The following is an 18423-nucleotide window of genomic DNA, read 5'->3' as shown; positions in this document are numbered from 1 at the left end:
ACGGGTCCGCTTGTTAAAATTTCACTCTCTTTTTTTTTTTTTTTGCCTGATATGCAGATTCACTTCCAGCCTAGTGTCGAGCTAGCTTTTGCTTTACAGTTCTACTTGTTCTCTCTCCTACACAAAAAAAAGTGTCTGGATACTCTAATAATCACTTTTTAAAAGTATTTTTTTAAATTGAAATAAATTCTTCTACATATTTACTTTGTATATCGTAAAAGCACTTCTGAAACTATGGTTTTGATCTTACCTAAACACACCCAAAATTCTGAACCTATTTGCAGTAACCATCTATTCACTGGACCTACTATCATCATGTGATTCAACTATAATGCGCGGATAATAATATAAGCGAGCGTATAAGGATGCAGTTGTGAAGAGTTGTTATAGAATAAACTGCTGAGAATCTTGAAAATTAAATTAAATTAATCCTTAAGTTCCATGAGAGCGAATTGTTACTCGCATCCTCTCCAAGTTATGATTCATACTCGTTAAGATCATAATATATTTTACTTTTTTTTTTAGTGATAATGTATTTTACCTTTACTATTAAAAGGAAGTCTTGAAAAAATTTTAATTTAGACTACGTGAATGATCATTCTAAAATGTACCGGTCATAATTTATTCTTATACCACTTTGAGGAGATTTTAAAATGCTTGTCAATTTTATAAGCTTTAAATTTATACACTGGCTTATCAATCCATGCACCATGAACACTGTATTCTCTGAATGAATATTGTGATATCTTACAAGTGAAAAGAATCTCTGCAAGATGGGCCTACAATGAAGAATCTATATTAGCCCATATCCATGTTGGTTGAGTTTTTCATTTGAAATAGATCTCACTGACCGCAGAGAGTATAGGAAAAACAGTAACTGAAACGGTGGAAGGAGAAGAAATAAAGAAAGCCTTTGAAAGGAATTGAACTCAAGCGCATTGGGTGCATCTTCCAGATAGAAAGAACCGTTGAAGGAAAGTGTTCCTCCTAGCAGAAAGAAGATCCAAACTGTCATATACTAAGCAGAAACGCTGACATATACCAAGCAGAAAAGAACTCCATCCCTTGTGATATATTAATTGACAGAGAAGCTTGACACATCAAACAGAAAAAGATGAAAAGGATCCCTCGGCCACTAACTAAAAACAGTCTGAATGATGAACAGAATGAGACCCTGATGCTATGGTTTGCATCTAAACGAAGAACAACCCCCGATTACATGTACGCAATAGACTTTTTGTCCTTAAGCGCTCCCAAACTAAGTGTACCAGGACTTCGCATGTCATTAGATTTTAGAACTTGGGATTGTGAGGATCTTCCGCAGAAGATCCTCTCCAAAAATAGGCGTATGCCGCTTTAAGCGGCGAGCACACGGTATTCTTTAGTAAAAGGCGAAAGAATAGTTCGCTCTGTGCTCACCGCACGGCTCCGTGACTTGACCTCAGAGCATGCGTGGCTTTGTATACTAGTGAGATGGCTGATGCTTATATCTTGGGCAATGTGGGACTTCTCTGCAGCGGCTAACCCCTTTCTCTCTCCCGGCCCCCTCCCTTTTTCGTTGGATAATTTGACCAACATTGCGCAACTTATCCGTCTTTTGTACACAATCAAGCTTGTTGATATTTTGTGCTTAAGACTCAGCTTTTCTCATGATAAAAAAGAAAGTACACTCCTCAGCCCATATCCATTTGCCTGAGTTTTTCAAACAAAACAGATCCAAAGTCGTTGAGAGGGGGAAAATTATATACAATCTCACTCTGATGCATATACTGAACGGAGAGAATGATTCGAACTCTGATATGCGACGCATGCATACTAAACAAGAGAAGATCCAACTGTGACATACTGAAGAAAAGGACTCACTTCCTTGTAATATGGAAAACAACCTTTGAGATATACTGAGCAAGAAAAAATCCAAACTATGATAATACCTGTCCATCTGATTCTATAACCAGGTACATAACTTCAGCAGACATTCAAGTCACCGTCTTAGAAGAAGAAAAGGGAGTGCCATACGTTGTGCATATTCAGTTCATAGTGTGAATATCTGCATGAGGTACTTAGAACTGAATGGCAAATGCCAAACAGACTTTTATAGTTTCATTTAGTTTCACTTGGAAACAATTTTTTTTTCCTAAACATGTGAGAAGAAGATAGAGCATAATAAAAAGGGGGATTACAATTTCATTATATCAGAAATATATTTATACGGATACAAAAATATACGGGTCAATACCAAACATGATTTTAGGAAACTTGTTCCCCTGTCTAAAGCTGAAATTAAGAATCACCGCTATTCACTCAAGTTACCAGCACATTCAACAATTAAATATTACAAATATTCAAAATAACAAAAGAAACATAATCTGGTGCATGGATCTGTATCAGTATAGCAAGCAATCTTCATCCCTCCTCCTGGATACAAGAGCTATGCATAACACCAAGCTTGTCTCCAAGTCCTTCAAATCGTTTCTTCTGCTGTCCTTCGGTAAGAATATGAGCAACTTGTCCCTTTGTTGAACAATGCAACGGCTGAACTTCATATTCCTTTTCAGCTCCTCTAGTAGCATGATACTCCTCCCGTCCTAAATATAAAACCCACTTTGTAGTATAAATCACACTACCAAGTGAGTCTTATACTACGAAGTGGGTATTATATTTAAGACTGGAGGGGTATTTGATTTTAATGTGTTTAATTTTTCCATGAAAACCTGGATTTTCAACCATTCCAACAGCAGATTTGCTTTCAAACTAAATCTCTGTAGCATCTTCTTGCTTAAACTTCAAATCATTCATATTTTTCCTCAGCCATAATGCTTGATTAACAGCAGCAGATGCAGCCATATATTCTGCCTCTTTATTTGACTGAGACACGGAACTTAGCTTTCTTGAACTCCAACATACAATACCTGATCCAAGCGTGAAGCAACAACCTGAGGTGCTTATATGATCTTCAAGTGATCCTGCCCAGTCACTATTAGTAATTTCAGAGATGAACTCCTCCTGAATCATACACCATATGGAAGTGTACCTTGAACATACGTTATGGTCCGTTTTACTGCTTTGAGATGATTTTGGTACGAGTCCCACAGTAGGGAGCCTCATATGAGAAGTTGGATTTATGAGTTCGAGGGTTCTGCCTCCCAATAAGAGAGTCTCTTAGGATAGATTCTTCCTTTGGACTTGTGCATAACAGGATTTCAGTTGGAAAGTGCAAATATCTTGATAGAATAGTAGCTGCATGCATTTCCGCAAAAATAACACATCAGCACCATATCATTCATCTCAAACGTGCCCTTCAGTTACTTTCTAAACTCTTTCAAAGGACCTGGATTGCTTCCAATGATAAGAATACCATCAACATAAATTGAAACAATTAGAATTTCAGCACATTCCTGCTTCACATACAGTGTTGCCTCATTGATACTCTTTTCAAATCCCAAGCAAAGCAAGTGACCATCAATTTTTGCGTACCAGGTTCTAGGAGCATATTTTAAGCCATATATTGCTTTTTTCAACAAATAAACTTGATCAGGCAATGCTTTTGAGATAGGCAAACAAGAAAAGAAAGGCGGCAAAACAAATCAAGACTAGTGAGCCAATGCTTTTGAGATAAACAAATAAAAAGAGAGGAGAAAAGAAACTAATGGCAATCCAAAAATCGGAGGGAACAACGCATCCCAAAAAGCTGAGTGAGAATCAAAAGCCTACTGCTTTTGGATGGATGTTATAACATTCACTGTTGAAATTAAGATGATTCATAAATCATATGATCTTTGGTGCTCTTACAGTCTCTTGAGTCCCTTACAGTTACGCAGCTTATGAATAAGTGAGATTGAGCTACTCTAGAGACTCAGTAGTCTGAACAAAAATTGATCTCGGCATTTTGGTTCCATGAGAACTTGAAAGAAGGATAATTAAGAATCAAGGACGAATGAAAGTGCCGGTCCAATGTGCTAAACAGAAAGAAGATACAAACTGTCATTTACTCAACAGAAAAACTGTGATATACCAAGCAGAAATGAACTCTCCCTTATGATCCACTAAACAGAAGAACAGAACCTAAAACAAACAAATGCAGATAAATAACAGAACCATCTAATACGTAACAAGACCCGAACTCGGACTATGACATCAAAATTTTGAACTTCGTATTGCGAGAGGCTTCCATAGAGAAAGCCCTCTCCAAAAATAGGCGTATGCCGCTTTAGGCTGCGAGCACACGGTATTCTTTAGTAAAAGGCGAAAGAATAGTTCGCTCTGTGCTCACAGCACGGCTCCGTGACTGACTGCAAACTCACGCGTGGCTTTATATATAGAATAGGCAGGTGACGCTTCTGTGTATTTCTCGATGCGGGACATTTTTCTGATTCTTAACTTGCATTTTTAATGTAGCATAGCAGTTCAGCACAATACGTCAATTTGATCCCTTAAGTTAGTTGTTGATGGCTTTTTTACGTGTCAATTTATCCGGTATTAATAAAATTGTCTATTATAAAAGGGGGGAAAAAGTATGACCAAAAGAATTTGCCTTGGGTTGGAAATAACATAACATATCAATTTTCTTGGCAACCATATAAGCTCTGAATTTATAGGTGTCATTTTTCTTAACGGGTTCTTATTACGAACAAATACAGCAAAACATTTGGTGATATATTTGCACGCCTGAGCGTCCTCTAAATTTTATCCATAAATAATCCTCTCTGATTCGATAGTCTTAGCTTGATTTCTCATCCTCAACTTATCTGCTACTTCTCTGTTCTTTCCCCCCCCCCCCCCCTTTCAAATTCATTCAAATAGATAATGGTCAAACATACTCCCTTCGATCTTAATCTACTTCATGATTCTCAAAAAATGATATTTAGCATTCTCAAAGAAAAATATATAGCTTTTCAATTTGCACATTACTAAAATTAATTTCCATAATGAAGTACCCTATTAGAATCAAAAGCATAATGAGAACAACAATAAATGAAGGAAGGAGGAGCATAATTGAAAAAATATAGATTTTATATCTTCTATATTTTGGACCAAGCTACTTTGTCCTATAATTAGAACCAAATAGGGTAGTATTACCTAAGCCAGCATTAACATACGACAGAGGCAGCCAAACAAATCAAGAACACCAGGGCAAGCCAATGCTTTTGAGATACGAGAAAGAAAATAACAAACAACAACAACACATATAATCCAGAAGTCAAAAGCAACAAAAGTCAGAATCAAAAGGTTCGCTGCTTATAAATGAAGGCTATGATATTCACTGTTAAGCCTAGGATAATTCATAAATTATGGCCTTTGGCGCTGTCACAATCTCTCAAGTACCGGACAGTTATGCAGCTTAAGAATAAAGAAGGAAATATTCTACAGAGTTACTGAACAAAATTAATCTCAGCAAATTTTTCCTTTTCGCCGCGAGCCCGTCCTGTTAAATCTAAAATTTTGAGAGCCTTATCGCTTTGTATCTTGTCTAAATGGAATTCCCTGAATTAATGAGATGAAGAAATGTATTCCTCTCTGAATGTACACTATAATATTTCAGATGTGAATAGAATCTCCATTAATAGACCGACAATTAGTAAGAAGGTTCATGAAAGTGCACTGTGAGGACCTTCCAAGTATGAGACGAAAAAATCGTTTAAGGAAAATCCCATCAATCCGACATATTATAAAGAACCAATCCATCATCAACTGAACAGAATTTTAGCAAACCTTATAACTTGCATTAGCAAGAGGCTTCCACAGCGGGAAACCCCTCTCCAAAAATAGGCGTATGTCGCTTTAAGCGGCGAGCACACGGTATTCTTTAGTAAAAGGCGAAAGAATAGTTCGCTCTGTGCTCACCGCACGGCTCCGTGGCTGAGAAGCACGGAAGTGTTGCTTCATATACTAGAGAGATAGCTGCTGCTTCTATGTACTTGTCGATGTGGGCCTCTTCCGATGTCATTGAGGATTGAAAACTTGAAATTATTCTCTGGGACTTGAAATTTACTCAAAGACCAGTAAGTAATTATATTACATGTGCAGGAACTAGGAAGTTCAATTCTTATAATAAAAGCTAGAAAAAATATACATAAAAACAACTACTAAATGCAGTTATGCACAAATGCTGCAATGTTGTTAAGTCATGTCACATTTGAGAAGCAAGGAAAGCATACCAAATAGAAGAACAATGAGGGTTTTCAATATGATCTTGTGTTTAATCAATCCCTAAAATCATAATCAGTCACTGCCGAAATTAAAATAACGTTAGAAAGAAAATTGGAGGTATTATTATTAAACCATGCATGTATTACATTTAAGAGTATTCAAAACCAAACTGAACTATTCACATTATTGCACTAAACTATTCAATCGAATGTGAACTGAACAAAAATCGTATACTGTTAAGATTTCGTCGGTTTAAAGCTTGTAGGACCTGATGAGTCAAGCCTCAACCAAACTTTGATATACTTATTTCATGCAGACTCATTGTTTTATATAACCCATTCACTAATAAATTAAGCCTAAACCACTTTTTGACTGAGAATGGATTATACTTCATTATAGTTATCAACAAGAATTGTAGGGGAAGGGATTAACACCCACATTTAGGTATACGTTTGGTACGAGGGAAAATGAGGGGAGAAGAAGGAAAATTTTAATAAGCTCAATATAAAAAATTAAAAAGTTGGAGTTAAAAACTTTTAATTAATTTTTATTACTCTTTTATGTTACTTCTTCTCTTATTAAAATTTCAAAACCTCACTTTTCTAATTTTTTAAATAGAGCCCATTAAAATTTTTCTTCCCCTCCTCTCCTCTCCATTTTCCTCATACCAAACAGTACCTTAGTGTCGGATAGTGTTTCAAATAAAATTACCTCCAGTAAGAAAATATGTGTGCTTAACAAAAAAAGACTTGCAATAAAATATAGCTCATGCTACTTGCATGTATAATTTCCCGTATTTATTGATAACTAGGTATATGATTTTTTTTAGGATATAGGATCAATGTTCATAACTATAATGAATGATGATGTCTGTGAGCGGAAGAAATTTAAATTTTTCATATACAAAATCAGTGACGTACAAACTGAAAAACATTTTGGTGAATTGTATATGTTATAATGGATATTATTCTATATGTTTAACACAAAGTTGAGTTCGATAGCAAATTAGGAAAAAAAAATGCAAGAAAAACCTTTAATTTTAAATAAAGATGTTTGACTCGTAAATACATGCAGCCCACTATAACACTGTCATGAAAAAACGAAGAAAAAAATAGAAAATATATGTATATATCCTCAGGCCATGTCTTATGGTTCGATCCAAACTAATCAAAATTAATCCAAATAAACTAGAAATCAAACCAAACAATTTTATTTAAATAAATAATTAAATATACCATTTTGAGCTAAAAAAAACTAAATAAAAGGGGAAACAAATCCCAAAAACTCTTTCTCTACTAAAGTCAGCGACTTGATTTTGTTGTCTTGAAATAACTTGCATCTTCAGTTTCGAAGAATAACACATGAAATTTTGAATGTGGAAGGAAATTAAACTTGCTCCTTTGTTACTTTGAGTATGTTTCAGCATGTCCAAGAGATTTTTGATTTTTTTTTTTTGGTATAGCTCTGAATTATTTTGAGTTTGAAATTAATTTTTGTCAGACTATAAATATTAAAATTAAAACCCTTTCAACAAATACGCTTCTCATTATTTGAATTTGTATTATCTTTTTACAAAGGTGAAACCACTGACTATTATCTCAACCAACGGCTTATTGGTAAACTTTTGAATATTTTTTATTCCATATAAAAGAAAAACAATAATATTAAATCCTATGCTATGCAAAACCTGACAAATATTAAATCCTCAGCTTCCATCGGCAGCCATGGAGCCATTCTGGAATGTCAATCATAATATGTTTTTTTTCATTGATCATAACACAGATAACTTCCTACCGTTGAAACAAAAAGTTCAGTAAATGCTCGTTGGACCACGCATAAAAATTGAGTTGACAACTGTATTGTTCTGTCCCAGTAATTTTGGAATACACGTTTTCTAAATCAATGAGTGCCATTATTTCTCTTCATTAAAATAATGAATCAAATTAGGAAAAACGTTTATTTTTTTGTACTTGTTTCGAAATGAAAAAGTTCTTATTTCATACTTGGTTTAAAAGATGCAAAACAAGGGAAAATTATAACGACTTCGCTACAAATAATAATTAATGAGAATCAAATGTCTAAAATCTATCTATCTACTTTCTACTTGAAATCTCATATTACCCGGTAGATAAATGGGTCGTGTTACCGGGTCCCTTGAATTTCATTTACCTTTTTTTTTTTAATAATTTGCCTGCGGTCGACGTTACATTTTACTCTGGTCATAGGAAAGTATCCTATCGTTATGGGGAACCTTTTGATTTTTCTCATGTGCTATCGTCCACTTTCCAATGGTGTCTACGTCTTCTAACGTCTCAACAAGGTGAGGCTTCAACTATCTTGTGGTAGCAGATTTAGAGTTTACATCTTTGCTTGATTTCTCCCTCTTCTTTCAGGCATCTCAATAAGATGAATCTGCATTCAACTGTTTTGTAGTAGCCGTTGATTTCTCCCTTAAAACACATTTTAAATTTTAATTTTAATTTCTTCTATTTTGATTTTTATGATGGTGTTCCTCCTTCAATTTTTTATTTTCTTAGAAAGGGACGCAGAAGCGAAACTTGCTGGAACTAATGGGATGTGATGCGAACAGTTTTGGATAGAAGGATACTGATGGGAGGAAGACACATAAGGCATTGAGAGACAAGTACGGTTCGGAGGGGTACAAACAAATAGGGATAGAAACAGGTCAAGCTTTGTTCTTAATAGGCTAGGCCTATTTAGTAACATGCTGGCCTGAGCCTAGCCTGTGACTTGTAATAAGCCTTTTTTTTTTTAACATGAGCCTGGTCTGTATAAAAGTTTGGCTTGGCTTGAACCTGTTAAAAAAAACCTATAATTTTAAAATTTTCAAAATGCACAGTAAAAAATACATAGGCTAATAAAAAATATAAAATATATGTACTACATAATAATTATTTTTTATTATTACCTTTTATTTAAATTTTAATGTTATAAGTAATATTTCAAATCTTAATTATAGTTAACATTATTGAAAACAAGTTATAATTATATATCAAAATTTAAAGTAAGATTAGATATAAGTACAAAATAAAAATTAAAAATAAGATAAAAAAACAGACTAGGCCTAACAGGCTTTCGAAAAAGCCTAGGTTTGGCCTATTAGGCTAAACATGCTATCAAAAAAAACTTGAGCATTTTTCTATTTTGAAACAAATCAAGCCAAATACAGACCAGGCTACAAACTACCTGTTTCTATCCCTACAAACAAATCGCATGACTAAAGTCCCCATTATGGGAATTATTTCCTTCTATTATCATGCTTCTTTTCTGCAACAAACGCACTCTAAGAATTTTTTTTTTTTTGGTTGATTTTGATAGGCTACTGACGGCAAAATGAAGGCTACCTGAACGAGAATATGTATTTCTAATCTACTGATTAAGGACAGACATCATACTCCCTCCGTCCTTTATTATAAGAGACGAATAACCGAATTACGTTGATCAAAAAGCAGTTAAAATTAGTTAAGAACAATCAATGTGTAAAAAATATAATTTTTTTCTAAAAATGCCCTCATTAATGAGGAGAGAGCATGAGAGAAAACAATTAAATTATTGAAAAAAAGAGAAGTGGGAGGAAAAGAGAGTGTGAGTTGGAGACAATAAATATGGGTAAAATAAGAAATTAACACAAAAAAGTAGAGACAACTTTTAAGTGTCTCTTATATATAAGAACATGCCATAAACATCAAATGTCTCTTATAATAAAGAACGGAGGGAGTAGTTACTTGTATCTTTCTCCAAATAGCTATTAATAACGGCATGAATTTACCGATTTATGAATTAATCTACTCATTTGTAAATGAGAATATATGTATTGCAGTAACTTAATAATGTTTTGTCTCATATGATATGTTATATATTAGGCTGATTTATCAAAATAGCATGGATTTTACTTGTTTGCTAGCTCGAATCCGTGGCTTTGGTAGAAGCGTATTGCAGACAATCCAAATAGCTGCTAGACTCATTCTGGACGCAAGAACTTTTCTCGATAAATTATAAAACAATGAAATTTGAATTTCTTTTTGATAAAATCAGTCTAGAGTTTTCAATTAAAAGACATTTATGTTCTCCATAAAATGGGGCATGAATCACTTTTCCAAAGTTAAAAGCAACTGTATCCAACTCTTAAGGGGTCACTCAAACTCAGGAACTCACTCATCACCAGTTCCTCCCCACCAATCCTACCAACTAAGAGTGTGTTTGGGATTACATTTTATGATCTCAAACTGACTTTTCCCAGCAAAACTAGCTTCTGATTATAATTTTTGTTTGGAATTATGATAGAACAAAATGAACTTCATGAAAATAAGTAGCTTTTGGTTGAAGTTATATTTTGTTGCTTGTGGGATGCATCACGATGGGGTGAGAAAAAATAAGCTTTGTGAAAATGGGATACACTCTCTCTTACCTCAAAAGAAATGCCATTTACATAGAAAATGATCATACTATCCATATTTATTTGTTGCATATAATAAAATTTATTTCCTTTTTAGTCATTTTATATCCAAACTTACTTTTTCATCAATCATCAAAACAAGTGTCAGCTTTTCAAACTGATTTTTTTACAAAATCCAGTCCAAACATAAATTACATTACACTATCTGACTTTTATTCAATCTGACTTCTGTAAAAGTCAGATTGAAAAAAAAGTTACTTCTCCACCGCTAATCTAAACACATCCTAAATTATTCTAGAGGAAAATGCGGGATGCCCATTTCTATCTACCACGAATTCTATTTGTAGGAATCCTATGATCTTAATTATTATATATGAAATTTTGTGATTGATTTCATGGTCATTTAAATTTTAATTATGTATCAAAAAGTTTTAATTCTTGCATAGCTGTATGTATAATTATAAATTTACATGCAAATTTTATCATCCACCCTTGCAACGCACGGGTAGAATTTCTATTTCTAGTTTATAAGAAATCATAGCATCTGTAAACCATAAGCAATTATTAATTTTATTCTGTTCAATTTTTATGTTTTTTTAAATCTTCAATATATTTTATTGATTTCTTGCATTTAAAAAAATTAAGTTTTAAATATTAAAAATTAAATATAAATTTTTTAAGTTATTCAGAAGAATTTTTTTTTGGGGGGTGGGAAGTAGTTAACAGTTAGAGAAATTAATTTGGACAATGATTTATTTTCAGAATCCTAGGTCAATAATATATTTTCGTGGCAAAAAATTAAAAAAAAATTGCATTACGTTACTTTTCTTTTATCGGTAAAGCTCAAAAATATTCAGAGAAAAAGGAACCCTCTCCACGTCACTTCGTCGGCCGCTACAGTTGAAAGAGAAGCCAACACGAGAAAAGATGAATAGTGGACGGAGCTGGGGATGTTATGAACCGAAGCTTCTGCGACGCCCCAGCAGATTCTAAATTCTTCTCTCTCTTTCTCCCTCTCCCTGCAAGCAATCACCAGTTAGGTTTCATCTTGATCCTTGCCCAGAAAACCCTTAATCCTAATAGCTTTTGAAATTCTGTTTTTTCTGTCGAATGCTATAGCCCAAATGGGTTCGTCGGAGATCGAGGTGGTGTCATCGGACTCTAAAACCCCGAAAATTCCCGATATACCTCCTGTAGTAGACGTGTTTTCTGCCTGTTCTTGTGGGGACTTTGAGAAATTGAGGTGGTTTGTGGAACAAGAAGGTGCCTCCGTTTCTGTACCTGATTCCAATGGCTATTATGCTCTCCAATGGGCATCCCTTAATAACTTTCCAGATATTGTGCAGTATCTCATTAAGGTACTCCCATGCTTTTTAATCATTTTTCTTAGTAAGTGATAATGCGAATGTGAGCTCAGCTTTGATGATAAAATATTGGGCTTGGTGAAATTTTGAACTGATTCACTTTCTTATGCATGAGGAAGGGAGTCATTTTTTTTTCCCCGTCATTTGTTTAGCCATTATGGTTAATAGAAGCAACAGTTGTAAGTAAGGGTGTCTGCACGCTAAATTGCTATTCTGACAAGGCATAGATGGGCTATGTCACGTGTCGGCTTACCTTTTTTTTTGGCCCTCTAAAACTCTGTCTGGCTGTTTTCCTGATTCTTGAAGCACGGGGCCGATGTCAACGCTACTGATCACCTGCAACAGACGGCACTACACTGGGCGGCAGTTCATGGGGCAACTCCAGTGGCTGATTTGCTCTTGGAGAACGGTGCTTGGCTTGAGGCTGCTGATATACATGGATACAGGGTATTCATTTATCTGTTTGGAGAAGTTGGTTTTTTTACGTGGTTTGATTTAGTTATTATTTTTTTAAAAAAAATTTTGGTTGCTTTGTCATGGGATGGAATATATAATGTTGCTTAGTCTAAAGTGCCAGTTTCCCTGTATTCAATAAGATGGAACCTGCCCCCTCGGTATATGTTGATTACATTGTTTCTTGTATGGTGCAGGCAGTTCACTTTGCTGCTCAATATGGACAAACAGCTTTCTTAAATCACATCGTTGCAAAGTACAATGCTGACTTTGATGTACCTGATAATGAGGGGCGAAGTCCTCTTCATTGGTATGCCATCAAGCTTTGGATTGTTATGCCTGGTGACAGTCATTTGTGCCTTGTTTTGTAAATACTCCCCTCAAGCTTAAACACATATACTTGGTTGCCAATGTTGTTTCTGTCAAACGTAGTCTTGTTTAAGAGAATGGCCGGCTGGAAAATTATGTTTTTATCTATATGAGAATTATGTGCATGTTGAAAAAGCTATTTCATCAGAAGGGAAAAAAAATGAAAATCCTTGCTAATGAAATTAAGAATGACAAGATAATCAAGTGGTGCTTTTCTTGAAGGAAAAATTATATATTTTGAACTTTGTGCAAGTATTGAAGCTTTGGAAATTGAACTTCTGTGAAATGCAGATTAAGCATAATGAGACCATTTCACTGGACATTTCATGTTATTTTTGTCTTTGTTGATCTTCACTATCTGTTTTATCAGTCTTTAGTGCAAGCTCAGTACTTAATACTGTAATTTTGAACCAGAGAATCCAGTAAACATCATTTTTCCTTCGTTTAAAAAAGTTGTGTTATACTTCTGGTTGGTAAATTTAACGCACTTCTGTTTTGGTAATAACCATGGCTGCATATGAATAGGACTAATTTTGTTGAAGATGTCGACTATCTTTGTTAGATTCTTGTATCCTTTATTCTTTTAGTTCTTCAAACAGGGCTGCTTATAAGGGGTTTGCTGATACAATCCGATTGCTTCTATTCCGGGATGCATGCCAAGAGAGACAAGATAAAGATGGTATGCGACACTGATCTTTGGTTTCTGTTCATTTGTATAATTTCTCAATCAATTGCTCTGCACATTATAAGCCCTTTCTTATAGTTTTAAGTTTTTGGTGAAGTTTGACTGATTTGATGTTGGTGGTCTATTTGATGCTGAGGTGAGCTATCACTTCCCCGGGCGGATGTTCTCTGTGGTTAATATTTTATAGTGTGTATTGGATAAACCTTGCAAGAATAATGGCATCAAAGGTAGAACCATTCTGTAATTTGCTAGTGTAAAGCTTTCTAATGTACTCCCTCTAGTTCAAAGTATAAGCATTAAATAACTAAATCACGCAACCCAAAAAGTTGGTCAAAATTAGTTAAAGACAATAAATATGTAAAAAATGCAACTTATTTTCCTAAAACACCCTTATTTATGGAAAGGGTAAGTGAGAGAGAGAATGAGGGGGGAAGAGATATGAGAGAGACATATAATTAATTAGGGGTAAAAATGAAAAAAATGCATTAAATGATTAGAAAAATCCAAATTGTATCTTATACAAAAAAATCAAGCCCCTTCAAAGATTTGATGCTTATATTTTGAGCTGGAGGGAGTGTTCTTTCACGTATATCTACTGATGCATCTGTTTTAACAATGGTTTTGTATTTCAAGATGCTGGAGAAACATTTTCTGTTGCTAGATTTCTTTTTATAATGCATGTAAATTTTTACAATGTAGCTCACTTTTATATTTGATGAAGACTGTTCTATACGAGTTTGGAAGCTATAATTATTTGTTACACTGGATTGGTGTTGCTTTCTTAAGTTATTATAACTAGAAAAAGATGTTTGTTCCCAAATCTATGGGTTAACTTAGAGTTATATTAGTCATTTTAGTTTTAAAGGAGACGGTACTCAATAAAACTACAGGTTGTACGCCGTTGCACTGGGCTGCACTAAGAGGAAATGCAGAGGTATGCACTGTGCTTGTACACTCAGGCACAAAGAAAGAACTGGCGGTGAAGGACAATGCTGGAAAAACTCCTGTACAGCTTGCACATGATAAAGGTCATCGGCATGTCACCTTTTTCCTTGTACGTAACAGTGTATTCATGAGGCTTTTGGTTGTATATTTTCTTGCTAAAACATCATTCATGAGACTTCCAAAAATGAGTAGGAGTAACCATCATTGCATGTAGTTCTTCTGTTGCATGCTCTTGAAGGAGATTTCGGAGATGCAAATGTTTTATATACGTATGTATTTACTTAGCGTAGAAGGAAACAAAGTGTCAAAAAAGAAAAAGAAAAAGAAAAAAAGAAATTATTGAAGGCCTCATTTCCATGAGCTTATGGGCGATGATCTGGATTAACATGGTAAAAAGGGAAATTTCTGAAGTTAATCTTTGAGTAACATCTGATGTGTAAGTTGTAATTAATATAAGATATTAGTTGATTGCGGTTAGTTAAGGGAATAAGTAATAATAGCCATTAGTTGAGGTAGTTTAGTTGTCAACTCCTTTATAAAGGAGTCCAATTGGAATATGGCTTATGCTTGTTGACTAATCAGAGTATTATTCAGTTTAATCTCTCTCCCCCCGCTCCTCTCTTCTTTCCTTTTTCTCTCTTTCACTATCCATCAACATCCTTATTCGTTTATCATCAAATTACTCTTCAAATGTAGAAGCCCGAACTTGCTGATTTTATTGTTTATAGTTTTGATTTTTTAAAATTTCAGATGATGATTCAGGACTAGACATTATTAGCTTGGTCCTGGGAATGAAATACCCAGCTTTTCTTATTTATTATAATATTCTTGTTTTTTCCCCCATGTTGGGTTTGTTATAGCTACAAGTTGAAAGGGTCTAAGTGAGGACATGCCAATGTCAGATAGTTTTAACATGAAATGCACGAATCCAAGATAAATTATTAGTCAGGGTTTCACTTTGTTTAGTATATAAAAATTTATATCTTATAGTTGAGATGTCTGTTGAACTATTGTAACTTTTATCCTTTTACATAACATAGTTTAGTAGTATTTTGTAATATTGTATGTCCTGAAGTGTACTGAAAACCAGATTAGACTAATTGTTTCAACTAAAAAACTAGTGTAAACCCGTACTTTAGTCTGGTCCGGAGCTAGGTCAAAAAATGGATGATAACAACAACAAAACTTTATCCCACTAAGTAGGGTTGATCACATGTATCTCATGACACCATTGAGCTCTATCACCCCAAATTTTTCTTATTTATGAAAACTTGTTACTACCATTGCAGTTATTCATTACTGATCCTGTAAATAATCTAGCCATAGTGCTACCGGGAAATTCTTGTTCTGCTAAGTTGGTTGTGTTTAAAATAATGATGTGAAGCCTGGGTGCAGCAGAAGTTAATAATTGGGGAGAATCTTACTGCCAGTTTGAAAGTACCGAAGGAATGTGTAGGAAGTAGCATTTGATTGATGTAAATTACTTTTGTCATTTGTAGTTAAGATATCTGCATTTCAACACAAATATTGGCTTTATAGCTGATAATGGTCTAATATATTGCAGTCTAATCAACAGAGAGCTCTAAGCAACCGCTGGAGAGACAAAATTTGTAGTGGGAGGATGGCAGATATCGGTTATGCTCCCATTTTATTTTGTATTATAATCTTTGAAATGTTCCTCTTCACCAACTCAGTTGTTGCAGGTCTTTCAAGAACTTTTTTACAATTTTTTACATATTTTGTATCTTTATTGTAATATTTCTTTGAATATTTCAAAGATTGAATCGTTTCCTCGCTCTCCAGGTTCTAGTTTTCAAAAGATTACTGCTGTTGTCGGTCTTTGGGCTTGGACTGCTCTTCCCTGGCAGTTGGTTCCTTGATTATGTTCTACAGGTGCAGTAGGTAAAATTTCTGTCTTACATGAATCTTCTTTCTTCTCTTCATTTTTATGCATCTCTCTGGTTTGAACAGACATTCTCTGCTGATGTAGCTGTTATTTTCACGTGAATGCTTTGATGAAAAGTCAAGAAACTAAGATCTCAGTTCCAAGTTCTGCGGTTTGGACCTAGCACTGTAAAATTTGACTAGCATGTATTTTGTATTTTGATGTATTTTGTTTTCCCCCCATTTTGATGGTTTATTCGAACTTAATTATGCTAAGATGAGTTAAAGGAGAATCATGTCTCTTTATCCTTTACCTTTCTCTTCTCCGTGTTGTGGTTGTTATATGATTTTTATTAATATATTCTTCTCTTCTTTCTCCGAATTCACTATTATTTTTTCCTTTTATTTTGAGAAGACTGGTTCTTTCTGTTAGTCAACAGTCAACGCATTGCTAAAATCGCTGGGATTGATGCATACTTCCTTTTTTCTACTTTGTCTTTATCTTTTGTTATTTAGTTATTAGGTTTTGGCTTGCATTGTTTAGTGATTTTAAGTGCTTACGAGTGCTATATCATCATTTAACAACGCACAAAGTACTGAAGCGGGCCTGATATAAAACCTATAACTTGTGGCCGTGGTCTTTGCCACTTTAGCGAGAACTTAATAGTAAAGAATTATAAATTGCAGCCAATTACTTGATCTTAGATTCTTTTAACTTGTAGGGCCTTCCCAAATTTTCTGGTTATTACCATGTCAAGTTCTAGAACTTTGAGATGAGATAACTAAATATCTGAAATAGGAATTTTCATTTTACTTGAACCTACCAACAATGATATTGAGAGGACATGTACATCAATGTGTGTGGAGCAGGAGGACCGCTTAATGCCTATTGGTAAAGTGCCTTTTTCTTTTGGATTTGTCTTACAAGTAAGAAATTCAGACAGTTAGTTTAATTGCGTTATTTTTATCTTTTGACTTTTCGAAGACATTCATATGACTTGCATTGCTTTATGCCATACTGTGCCAACGGGCTTGATGATACCAACTTCCTACGCTATCTGAATTTTTACCATATATGCTTATTACATGATCTAGTTTTGCCAAACGTGTTTTTATTTATAGTTGCCAACGTCAGAATTTTCTTAATGTTATTTGCACTTTTGTGCAGTAAAGATCCTGGTTATATAAAACGACCAGGAGATTCAGGTGCTCATAGTGATGCAGAGGTATGCAATGTTCTCACATGTAATCCCTTGTCTATAAAAAGGTTGCTCCAAATTGTGATGGTCATGTTTAAGAAATAGTTTGCACCAGAGTCAGGTTTTAGCAAGAGAACCTTCAAATTATGTGGGCATCTTATCTGTGAGCATAGCGTCAATGAGGTAGTAAAGATATGATTTCGTGAACAGTAGAATTATATTTCATGTATTGTAACTTGAATGACATCTAGTTATCAGGTTCTTCACTGCATTTGATTTGAACAATAAATGGATTGACCATGCATGACAGTTTATATCTGTTCCTTTCAGACAAAACAATCATTGATGCAACTCTGGGTTTTCTTTTGAAACTCAATGGGAGATTATGAGTATTTATATCTTGATATGAACTGTAATTCTTACTGGATTATGAACAAATCTACTTGTTTTATTAACCAGAAAACGTGCTAATATTATATTTGGCGTTTTGTAGGATCCTTTATTGAATATTGACCTGAACAGCTCCTCTGTTTGGACAGGAAATTGGTCTCAACTTTGCCCTACCTGCAAGGTTTTTTTTTTTGGTGCATTTGTTTGGGTATTGGATGGAAGTACTGTTGAGTGCTAATTTGCAGTTAGAGTTTACTTTTTCAAGAACTCAAGTTTATGTAATACTCATTGTCTGCTTTTCTGGAATTGCATAATCAGATAATAAGAGCTGTCCGATCTAAGCATTGCCCTACTTGTAAGCGTTGTGTGGAACAGTTGACCACCATTGCCCGTGGATATCTAACTGTGTGGGAAAGGTCAGGAATGTGGTATTTTAGTTTCCCCCGCAAGAACAATTAATTCTTGTGGAGAATTTTGCTGATTGTTCTTTTTTCCTATTTACTTACAAAAGACGGATGGCTCATAGCACCAGGATTACTGTCCTTGTGGGTACTTTGGACTTGGAAATGA

At 34.5% G+C, this 18423-nt stretch overlaps 1 protein-coding gene, 2 non-coding genes and 1 pseudogene across 3 annotated transcripts; 1 reads left to right on the top strand and 3 right to left on the bottom strand.

Annotated features, from left to right (window-relative positions):
- Positions 1-1311: 1311 nt before the first annotated feature.
- On the bottom strand, positions 1312-1428 carry LOC114758497 (U5 spliceosomal RNA). Its single transcript, XR_003741811.1, has one exon. It is a non-coding gene; the product is annotated as a U5 spliceosomal RNA (small nuclear RNA).
- A 2733-nt stretch (positions 1429-4161) lies between these two features.
- LOC114758496 (U5 spliceosomal RNA) lies at positions 4162-4279 on the bottom strand. Its single transcript, XR_003741810.1, has one exon. It is a non-coding gene; the product is annotated as a U5 spliceosomal RNA (small nuclear RNA).
- Positions 4280-5730: 1451 nt separating this feature from the next.
- On the bottom strand, positions 5731-5850 carry LOC114758498 (uncharacterized; annotated as a pseudogene).
- A 5621-nt stretch (positions 5851-11471) lies between these two features.
- Positions 11472-18281, top strand: LOC114758489 (probable protein S-acyltransferase 23; the record flags this gene model as incomplete). Its single annotated transcript, XM_028947541.1, is given in 12 exon segments — positions 11472-11922; positions 12235-12375; positions 12579-12691; positions 13350-13429; positions 14326-14489; positions 15945-16083; positions 16184-16234; positions 16237-16282; positions 17433-17490; positions 17957-18034; positions 18172-18226; positions 18229-18281. Coding segments are annotated over 12 exon segments (1212 nt in total), but the record flags the coding sequence as incomplete, so codon positions are not given.
- Positions 18282-18423: the final 142 nt, after the last annotated feature.

Source organism: Neltuma alba, unplaced genomic scaffold, assembly GCF_004799145.2.
Source record: "Neltuma alba isolate B1F8T4 unplaced genomic scaffold, ASM479914v2 tig00010706_pilon, whole genome shotgun sequence".
Lineage (NCBI taxonomy): Eukaryota > Viridiplantae > Streptophyta > Magnoliopsida > Fabales > Fabaceae > Neltuma > Neltuma alba.
Note: the sequence above shows the minus strand (reverse complement) of the source record. Positions and strands in the feature narration are given on the sequence as shown.